General features: G+C 36.8%; 2 protein-coding genes across 2 annotated transcripts in view; one reads left to right on the top strand and one right to left on the bottom strand.

Moving 5' to 3' along the window:
• Positions 1-2,077, top strand: part of TMC1 (transmembrane channel like 1) — an 82,463-nt gene extending 80,386 nt beyond the window's left edge. Inside the window, 2 exon segments of the mRNA XM_027708974.1 lie at positions 1,281-1,426; positions 1,995-2,077. Coding sequence (XP_027564775.1) covers positions 1,281-1,426; positions 1,995-2,077 — 229 coding nt within the window.
• A 5,169-nt stretch (positions 2,078-7,246) lies between these two features.
• ALDH1A1 (aldehyde dehydrogenase 1 family member A1) overlaps positions 7,247-11,323 on the bottom strand; it is a 51,182-nt gene continuing 47,105 nt past the window's right edge. The window contains exons 14-15 of the mRNA XM_027708971.1: positions 10,001-10,075; positions 7,247-7,843 (exon numbers count right to left, since the gene is read on the bottom strand). Of these exons, the coding sequence (XP_027564772.1) occupies positions 7,771-7,843; positions 10,001-10,075 (148 nt within the window). The 3' untranslated portion in view covers positions 7,247-7,770. The remainder of the gene's footprint in view (positions 7,844-10,000; positions 10,076-11,323) is intronic.

Below are 11,323 nucleotides of genomic sequence, written 5' to 3'. Positions count from 1 at the left end.
CAAGCCTTCAGAAATGGAACCCCACAATGGGAGGAATGCAACCAGAAGGTGCGTTGGGCAGGACATATCTCAAGGATGAAGGACCACCGCCTCCCTAAAATCGTGCTTTATGGTGAACTTGCCAGTGGCTGCCACAAGAGAGGAGCCCCGAAAAGGAGATACAAGGACTCCCTGAAAAAACATCTCAGCCTTGGCCATATTGATCTTCATCACTGGTCTACTCTGGCCTCCAATTGGGAGGCCTTGAGACACACTATCTATAACACTGCTGATTCTTTTGAGAACACACGCAGGATCACTCTCGAGGAGAAAAGACAATGCAGAAAGAGTCGTGTCTTGCCGATACCATCCAAGGAGTCTTTCTGCTGTGCCTTTTGCAACCGGACTTGTCTATCTCACATTGGCCTCTTTAGCCACCAGTGAGCCTGTAGCAAATGTGGGTAGAGCCCTTCCCAAATCTTCGTTCATGAAGCCTAGCCATGATGATGATGATGATGTAGTTCACTGCCAACACATTTACAGATTTGTGCATCAATACTTAATAGCATCAAGCTTTCTCACAGAGAGCACAGTGACAAAAAATAAGCAGATATTTTTGTTTAATCATTTAATGTTTTATTTACACAGTAAGAATTTTAGTTTTAAATATTTAACTTGTTTCTGGATTCTCTAAACTGATGTGGTCTTTATTCTGTCCCTACGTTTGTTTTACATTTCCCTGGTTGAATACCATTGTTAGAAGTCTCACCTTCAAAATAATTTATTTCATGTACCATTCAAGAGAAAGATTAGTTTTAAAGTTGTGCGTTTGGTTTGTTTAAGTATTAAAGAGTTAAAGTGCATCTTTGAAATAAAAACATGGTTTTGGAAGTTAAAGTAGTAACATCACACAAGCAGCCCTGAGGCAGTAAAGCACCAGACCGCTGGTGCATGAATCACATGCATACCTGGAGCTGTCAAAATTAATGCTAGTGACAGCTGACACTCCTAAAAATATTCTGTTTAAAAAATCTCTTAGTAGATGAGACTGAAATTTTTGTTCAGGCTATAGAGTGTTCAGGCTGGTCTCTGTCGTTGACAAAGCCTGGACAATTCTGAATGCAAGATTTAACCATGAAAAATTAAATTAAATCAGACTCTGCTAGTTGGTGGTTATGAAAAGTTTCGGACTGTTAGAAATTAGTCATTTTGATACAGAACTACCTTCTCCCAGACAGCTCTTCGTATGACATGAAGGAACTCCTAATGAACTGTGTGTCTCTACTTTTCACGTTTTCCAGATGCAATAGTACCATAATACCACATAAAAATCTGCATCAAGCTGGCTCACCCACTCTTCTCACAGGCAGCTGCTTGTGTGCTAGGGAGGTAGGTACAGAAGGAGGCAATGAAACCACTGTAATCTTGACTCAGACAAGCATGTTTGGTGAGAAGGCAGCTTAGGACTCTTTCTACCTATATGTCTACTCTGTCAAAATGTTTAATTTTCATGATCTCCCTTTATGAATTAAAATTTTGCCATGTTATGTTCTCATAAATTTACTCCATAATAGAATGACTTACATAGGAGCTCATATTTGTGTGTCAGTTGCACAGGATTAGTACTTAAAGGTAAGTTTTTCTGTCAGCAAAGTATTTACTGAAAAAAAATAAGAATGAAATAAATGGGTAGTAAACGTGTAAAAAACACACCTCATAAAAAATTATTCATTTGGATAAATAAAGTTCAAAAAGTGTCTTCCACTGTCCATAAAACCACATATTTAAGTAGGCCAATTTCTAGTAGTAAATAAGTCAGTGGAGGTTAGCTACAAATCTTGTGTATTCACAGAGGCAGGGGAAAAATTAAAGATAAAATTTTGAAGGTTTTACAAGGGCTCTCTTAGTGGTGGCTACTACACCACATACAGAAAAGGAAACAGTGTAGATGATTCCTGAGATTCCGTCTTGTATCAGTGAATAGTGTAATGGGTACCTTTTTCTTTTTGTTGAAGATAATTTTGTTAAAGATAATGTGGACCTCTCTGAAGAGGAGTACAGTGACACAGTGCAGGCTGAGGAAACCTATCGTGATTGAGATAAGCATTGTGCTTTGCTGAGTGTAATGTTTAGGCTCCTAGGGTGCTTTCTTATGGAGCTGGACCACTCCTTAGAGTTAATGGCACCCTTTTGGTGTTGTTTTTTTTTTTTTAAAGGCGTCATAAAATCATTAATGTTGGAAAGGACCTCTAAGATCATCGAGTTCAATTGTAGGCTCCAGTTTGTTTGCCGAGGTCTAGAGAGAAACATAATGAAACATAACCTTTCTGTCATCAAATCAGCAAAATACAAGGTATGAAACAAAATGTTTATCAGACTGCAAGGTATCTTTAGCTGTATAGAGAGGACTATTTCTTTAATACCATGGCTAATTTACATGTAAATAGCTCCACAATTGTATTTCTCAATTATATTGAAATTATTATTATTATGACATTCAGCATGGACTACTAACTTCATATTTAACACCTCCTTAAATGTTAACAGAGAGATAACAATGGAGCACGGAAGAGTACGTACATCAAGAAAAGAAAGCTGAAGCAGTAGAAACCTTAATGCTTTTCCTATTGTACATTAGATGTCATAAGGAGAGACTAACAAAACTATGTTTTGGGTTTTTTTCTGACATGGGACTGGTGCATGTGAACTGGGAATGCTCCGCTCCTCTACCTCCTTACTGCTCTATCAGCTGTGATTTCTCCCTCACAGAGGCTTATGCTTTTTAAAGATCGCTACCAATACAGTGGATAATAAGGGCCAAAGATTCTTTTATGTAAGAGTCAGCTCTCTAACAGACACAGTGCTCAGTAATATATGATATGTCCATAGTAAGAGTTCTAAAGTGGGTGTTCATATGTCTATGCATGGGACTTATTTAAACTCCAAATACAATGTTCACATGACACTTTTCTTTCATCACACTCCTACAAGGTCTTTCTTGGTTCTTGAATATAGGTAATTGTGGACAGCGTTGCTTGGTTCACTTATTTGCCTGTCAGACATTTTTCTCTTCCAAGGGCAACACACCTCCAATGTTGCTCTAATTTTGCAAGTCTCATTCTTGCTGCCACCACAGTGTGCTCCTTGGTCCCAAGCATACATGCAATACGTAGTTCAGAGTAAATGTAGAATCCATATTACTGGAGTTACCAACATGCTAGGAGCCCATAGGTAGGACCTCGACAGTTTGTACCATTTGTCAAGGTTTGATGATCAACGATCATTGTTTCATTTGCAGCAGTAGGATTCGTGCTATATGGATCATGTTGTATTACAAAACTTCTTAATAGTACATGAAGAGGTACTCATAAGGTACATGAAAAAGTAAGGGATTTTTCTGTGCTGACAGTGAAAGGATCATGGCCAGTGATCCTGCAGGATCATGCAGTGCTTTGTTTAACAACTTGAATGCTTGTCAGGGTTTGTCATATTGCTCTTTATGTCCAGACATATCTTGGATTGGTCATATTGATAATTTGTAATTGTCAAGTTATTATTTAGTCATAATATTATTTTCCACATGGAACTATAAGTAGTATGAGAATATAAACTAAAAAAATATAACAAACCCTCTCATTGCTGCTGCCTATTCCAGCTTTCTTCCTTCTAAAAGATCCTCTGGAATAATAATTTTTCTTGGCAGAGTTGATACTTCTATTCTGCTTCCATTGAGGACAACTTTATGATATTTTGGTTAATACTTTTGCCAAATCTCACTGCATTGCCTCCTAGTAATGTGTAAAAGCAACTATGGTCTTCCTCTTGCATGGACAATTTATTATACTGTGTATGTATCCTCTCTGTTGCTGTTCTTTGAGGATTGCTTCACAAGGTGAATTTTCAGCAGTTAAATCACCTAATACTCAGTTCTGTTTATGAGTTCATTATGCCTGTCCAATTTTTCATGCAACATTTTATTGACTGAGTCAGCTTATGTTGTGCTTCGAGATCTTTTACTTTTGTTTCCAGAGCACTATATTCATCAAGGCCCTGTTTTTCCGTCAGCATAATAAGGGTTATAATTCATTCCTTAAGACCTTCTACTAGGTTCACAGGAAACTATTATTTCCAAATTTTCAAAGAGTCTTTTTTTGCTACTTTAGTTTAAAGTGGACTTTTCCTAATAAGGAGTTATTTAAACCTTACTTGGAAGACAAAATTAACACCAAGAGAACTGGAGCATGACTTGAATGAAAAGACAGAGAGCAGAAGGACCAGGAATTCAAAAACAATCTGATAGCAAACATATGATAAAGGGGCTGGAGAAGCACAGTTCATCTATTAAAGTCCTTCATGTTAAATCTTACAAAATTATGATCAGATCTTACAGTGAGATCTATCAGAATCTCAAGGTGATCCTTAGCTTTGCTTTCATTCCTCATCAGACTCCTTGTACTTCTGTTACTGCTTCTGTTACTGCTCCCTTCTTTTCTCACTTTTTTTCTTTCACTTATCTTTTGTGTCCCAGATGGAATAGTCTACCCTGCTTCCCCACAATCCTTTTGGCTGCCAAGTTCTCACATCTTTTCAAATACCTCCCTAAAACCTTATTTCATCAGGGAATTTTCACTCTTTATCCAAGCCAGATGGCTTTCTTGCTCTCAATATTTTCTCCATATATTCTTTTGTCCGTCTTAAGACCTGGATACCTAGTAGTCAAGGAGTATCAGTAATTTTCTTTCTTGAGATAGAATGAGAATTCCTTACAACTTCACTATTTTGACTGAAATAGCCTAAGGCTCTCTCTGTCCCTCTGTTGCTATTCAAAAGCTTACCCTCTTCTTTAAAAAATATATTGTGTCAGGGGCAGGGGAAGGGTAGGGATCACCTCACTGATGGCAAGACAACGACTTTAAGGACTCCAAGTTTCTAGGACTTGCTTTTCTATATAGTGTAAAATTCCTTGAAACAGACAATTTTCCAATAGGATTGCAATATCTTCTCCTTTGTCCTACTTTCATGAAAATTAAAGGTGTGCCTTCAATAGTGCTAAAGGGATTTTCACTAGAAAAAATAGTCCCACTGAAATCTGTGGAGATCTTCCTCTACATTGTTTACCTAGACAACCACTGCCTTAAAGAACTACATGAAAAAATATAATTGTTTCAATCTAAACACAATAGTAACTGCTGCTGCTATGTCCTGGTTAGAACGGCTGGGACCAATTCATCCCTGGATGGGTGTAACCCAAAACTGTGTATTCTATGGCCTTCCATGGCATTTCCCAAAAACTGCTGTCAGTAGAGGCCTGCAAGGTGGGAAGATGTTCCTGTACCCTTTTATGGAATTCCCCGCTCTGATATCCTTATATGGAATTCCCTGCTCTAATACCCTTTTATGGAAGAGGGACTGAGCATCTGCATGCCCTTTTATGGAATTCCCTACTCTGAGGGAGGGACTGAGCACTCCCGCCTGAACTGGAGAGTATATAACTGGGAGTTTCAGAGCCTTGGGACTCTCTCTCGTGGGACCCAGAGGAAGACAGCAGACCACCGCTGCTCCCAACCAGGCTGAGACCACCACCCTCGACTGGACTGCAATCACCACTTCTGACCAGACTGCAGCAGCTCTCCCACCAGCAGGTTTATTCCCTCTCCCTTTGCTTTGGACTCGGGGGGGTGGGCCAAGGTACACCACTTTTGTTCATACCCCAGGGTGCTGGGTTTGTACATTTGGGTTTTGTGGGTTAAAACCAATTGTCTGTCTGTATAATTGTACTTATTGCATTATTTTAATAAATTGTTATTCTGACTTATAAATCTCTCTTTTGAATTGAGTTCATTTTGCCTTGCTGGTTAACTTTTAAACCAGCACATGCTATTAGTAGTCCATTTTCAGGGGCTTTGAAAAGCCATGCAACACGTTCATTTCTCTTGTTAAAATTCTTTATTGGTGAAATACTGGCTACAACTTCACTAACACTTTAAGCAATTTTCATAAAAAGATCAACTAATACTCTTGTGTTTCATCCCAGTAAATTTCAATGGTACTGCTTTGGCATGTAGCTGCGGTAACACGATAGTGATTCAAGCCCAGAAAGAAAGGACCTCCTTAATTACCTGTGTAATATTTGCAGAGTTTAAGTCTTCATTTATTACTGTCCAGATCACAAGTCACCATACTCATGTGCAGATGTAAGAAAGACATATAGCAGATATTTCGCCATCAGATGGAGACTTTAATACTATGAACGTAATTACAAAGACTTAATTTTGAAAGAACAATTCTTGTGCTCACAGAGAGATTGTATTATTACTAGTAGTGTGTGCATTGTGGAGAGAAATCCCCTCCTGACCTCGAATCTGAGTCAATAAACTGGCAGTTGAGGAACAAATGGGACCATATTCTGATTTTTTTTCTGGTTTGGTCACTGTCATGCACTGTGAACTAATGTGCTCTTGTAAGGGATGCCAAAGGGTGTATCTCTTTACACTGGCATCTCTTGTGAACAACTTCAGTGTGTCATCAGATTGATCCAAAGCTCAAGGCATTTGAAAAAATGGGAACTTAGAAGTGCCTACTAGATGTTACATTTTGATCATACTGAAACATTAAAATTGACAAAACAAGACCATTGAAAGCTTTCTTTTACCTGTCAAGACTGTCAAAGAGAAACTGAACCATACTATTTACAATGTTGCTGAAAACAGTATTAAAATAGTTTAGACATTCTAAACAGAATGTATATATGCATGCAAAGGTCGAGTTGGTCCCTCTCCTATACTCCTCTATTATGCTGGGTTTTCCCTTTTTTTGCGTTATATTTCAGTCATTCTTTGCTTGGGCTTGCAGTTGCAGGCAGCATAGGTAGGGCAGGATTTGCAGTCCTGTGCTGCCAAAGGATGCTGGGAAGACAAGAGAACCAAGGACCCACATAGCACGCATTCAGAGGGGAGTGGCTTCAGACTAGCTCTAGTGCGCTTTTAAGAGATGAATGGTTAGTGGATGGATCATACCAGACACAGGCCAAGTGTGTGCCTTCTGGCTTAGTGTTCTGTGTGTTCATATTCTTCCAATTATAATACTGACAAAATATTAGGAACTTTAGTCTCTGTATAGCAGATATAATTCTGATGAGCTAAACACACCAGTGGTGCCTCTGTGCTACATAGTGCCAAATAGTAAACTGTTGTGTATTAGTATTATTTATTAGTAAACTACTGTAGTAGAAAAGACTAATGAAAGGAGAAGTAGTAGGTTTTGTAGGTGAATTTTAATTTTTTTTAACATTATACACGTTACATTTGTGTAGCATGATGAACAAATTTAATACTCAGAGAAATACATCTGGAGAAAGATACAGAAAAGTATCTATCTGCTAACTACTCATAAGTGCTTTTGTTAAGGCCACAAAAACCAGAAAATGCAAAGAGAGCTTGCCACCTAACATTTAGAAGAGCACAAAAATTCAAACTGTACCTGTAGAGTATATCAAAAAAGGCAAATTTTCATAGCACTATAGAGAGCCTCAACTGAAAATAGGAATAGATCTTTCTGAACATGAATTTTTAAAATTAATTAGCTATGTACCAGACATTAAAGATTCCTTATCACTATTAATCAAATTAAACTTTTCTACGTTATTCCTTATATTGTTAATGCAAGCAAGTACCTCTTATATTATCAGAAAGCAAAAAGGTTAATGAATCATTTGGACAATAAAACATTTAAGAACTCAGATGGTCTTTTCAGATTCATTTGAAGCTGTTAGATTCTGCACCTGAAGAAGTATTACGAGTTCTTTTGTGGGATTTTGATTGTGACAGTTTTAACTTCTGTGTATTCATGGAGTCCATATTCTCCCCTAGATAAAAGAGAACCAAGAGCAACATTTATGCTAATGCTTTTTATATGAGTTTTGTTCTGGATGGGATTTTCAGTGATGCTATGCAATTGGCCATATATATGTAACAAGTACACTGGACATATTTGGAAGACAGCTGTGCAGCTAGACTGTTGCTGAAAACCTTCTGAAAAGCTACAGCAACCGTTTCCTGAGAAAAGTGGGAGAGACAGCAATTTTATCTGTGCAAAAGAATGGCATTTAATTTAGAGTATTTCTAAATTGGATTTCTGTGCAGAAAATCAAGAACATATTAGATCTTCACAAGCATGCTCAACGAGTTATTTGCAAAGGTCATAAAGATCTTCTTCTAAAGCCAAGAATTTTCTCCAGCATTAAAGAATAGACACTTCATCTCAAGGAAATGGGGGACATAATTAATCCATGATGAAAACTCTCAGACAATGAAAAAACTTCAATATTTCACATGTTACTAGCATGATTCACCTTTACATTTTCAATGATGAGTTGAAGCTTGTTTGTGTGCCTAGATATTTGACATCTGACACAGACAAACTAGACATAACTGATTGCTTTACAGAACATAGATTTGCTACAGTATAAAGTTCTGCCATTCTCACTGCCATGTTAGTAGATAGGCATATAAGCAAAACAAAAGTCTCTGGTCAGAACCCTTGTACTAGGGGAATATGTTTACTGATTCCCTTATTTTTTGAAGAGACGTTCTGTTAGTATGTGACATTCAGTAGTTTAAGTCATAACGGTATTATCATTCCAAGAATTATACAGGGAATTTAATTCTGGGGTTCAAGGAAGTCAGTGGCTTGACACTATGACTTCCTAATTATTTCAGTGCAGCTGTTTCATACATATTTCTGCCTCTCCTAAAATTGACTGTTGCACGTTTACAATTTTTTTTCCAAACAGACATCTATCTGGTGATAATTCTATCCTTGTCCTTTAGCAGGAATATTTTTATTGGTCTGATAATTGTGACTTTGAACCAAAAAACTTCATTAGCACAAAAGCTTAACTCCTTCCAAATGCACTCTTATAGAAAATATTTTTGATAGTCTCTTATTTTTTTCTGTTATTTCCAGTGAATGAATCAAAAAAATATTTCTGCTAAAGACTGTAATTCAGAATTGATTATGTCCAATTTTTTTGGCACCCACCAAATGCAAAACAATATTTGATAATAATGGTCTAAATTATTGCGTTTTTCCATTTTGCAGTTTTCTAAAGCTCTCAGCATTGACTTGAGTCCATTTCCCTTGAAGCTAGTGGGAGCTTTGCCATAAGGAGCAGACTCTGTCCAGTGATGAGCAAGTATAAAAATACTCATCTTTATCTCTTAAAAAAATGCATAAAAAGAAGCTCTGAAGCACCTCACCTACACATATATTTTTTAATTGCTTCTATCATTCATTAAAATTTTTATGCATTTGCCTTAATAAAAAGGAAAGCTTACAAGTATTGATTTTTAGTTATCGCTTTAAAAATAATTTTTTGTTCCTATATTTGTGGCATTTTTAACAAAGGACAAATAAAGGTAAGACAAGATATGATTCAAGTGGAAGCTGGACTAAAACTTAGAGGTTTGAAAAAATTTGATTAGTTTATATTTTTTGTATAATACTCCACTTCTATTTTGGGAAAAAAACAAAGGTCCAAAGACTACAGAGGACTATTTTTGTCATAACTTTTGACCAAGCTGGCATGTACTGTAAAAACATTGTTGTCACAAGGCTTTAACTGCAAACTCTTGTTTAAATCTAGGATTTTGAAAAGTCTCTTCCAAAACCTAGCATTTGAAGGGGATATCACAAACTACACACATATATATCTTCATGAAAATGACAGTTTTTCTATACATGCAAAAACCGTAAACCAAAACCAAAATGGTCAGTTTTGCTTATCAGTGTATTGCAAGCTTCTAAAACCAGTAATTTTGAAAAAAGGTGTATCTTAACAATTTTCTTATTTGTGGAGGCATTGTTTGGTTGATATTGCCTCTGACAACCTGAAGCCTCTAAATACTAGCCTAATGTGACAAAATCTCAAACTGGACATCCTAGTTATGCATATTTAAAGTTGGGGTTTGGAATTTCATTTTGTAGTTCCTGTGAATCTACATTTTTAAAAGTATTTACTTACATTTCTCGTCCATTTCCTGACATCTTAAAACCTCCAAAAGGACACTGAGCAGACACTGCACTATAACAATTAACCCTGGAAGAACAGAAAAATTACATTTGATAGTGTGAAGAAACTTTTTTCACGTCTGAAAAATCAATGTTTTTTCCGTCAACTGTAAGAAACTTATGGTGATAGTCACAAACTAGAACTAAATAATATATTTGCAAAAATAAATGTAGTTTAAGGTTCAGAGAAATTAAGCCTTAAAACCAACTACAGTTATAAGCAGGATAATAATACTCATGAAGGGTCTTCAAGCAGAGTGATCATCATACCTTTCTCTAGTAGCCTCAATAAAACTCCTAACTTGTGCATCATCTCTCAAACAAAAGACTAGCCACAGCTAAGTCTTCTGCAGGTCCACTTCTTATTGATAAACTCAGGATAGCTTCAGTGTATATTTAGGAAGTTTTGTTTGATTCTACTCAGTTAAACCATGTTCTGTATTGTAGTTGAGAACAAAGATACAATGAGTAAGAAAGGAACTTCACAGGGGAATTTGTAAGTATGAAGAATCTTGGCAGAATGTGCATCCTGCTTCCTGGCTGAGAAGCTCTTTTTGTCTTACAACCTTGTCAAATCAAATATTCTCTATTTACATATTTTATAATCTCTTCTGTCAGTCTGCTGGTTTCAACAGAAGAGATTCTGTTCATAGTTAAGGATTCCTAGACCACCAATCATGTAAGAGCAAAACCCAAAGATTCTACTTCTGTTCGAAACTTTCTTCCATATAAAGAATAACAGTACCTAAGTCAAAACTATTAACTTATTTTTAGAAAGTATCTGTTTTTAGGTCACAGGACCTGGGCAGGAATTTTTGCTGGTTGCAAGTGCTTTCAGATAAAATGTAAATTGGACACAGGTTTTGCATTCAGGTAAAACTGATTGTTCTCCTTCTGATGCATTGAAATAAGTGTGGGGAAAAGCAGGTCTTAGTCAGTGATAGTCTTTAGACTCAGTCTGCTATTCCTCCAAGCTTTCACTCTTGTATCTCTTATCCTTTTATTTTCCAGCTCTATGTAGGTTGCCTCTTCTTTTCCATTGCTGGAAATAATTGGCCTTGTAGCAGTTCTCCCTCAGCTTGTGTTTCCTTCCTTCGTTCAATCGCATTTTAACAATTTTTTCCATTACAGATGAATGTTCTGCCCAGGCTAATGGCCACAGAACTTCAGATAACTAATTTCTTTACACAATACTGAAAATGATCCCCATAAGTTATGTATTCACAGAATCACAGAATATGCTGAGTTGGAAGGGACCCACAAGGATTGAGTACAA

Source organism: Neopelma chrysocephalum, unplaced genomic scaffold (assembly GCF_003984885.1).
Source record: "Neopelma chrysocephalum unplaced genomic scaffold, ASM398488v2 Primary Assembly neopelma1_96657, whole genome shotgun sequence".
NCBI lineage: Eukaryota > Metazoa > Chordata > Aves > Passeriformes > Pipridae > Neopelma > Neopelma chrysocephalum.
Note: the sequence above shows the minus strand (reverse complement) of the source record. Positions and strands in the feature narration are given on the sequence as shown.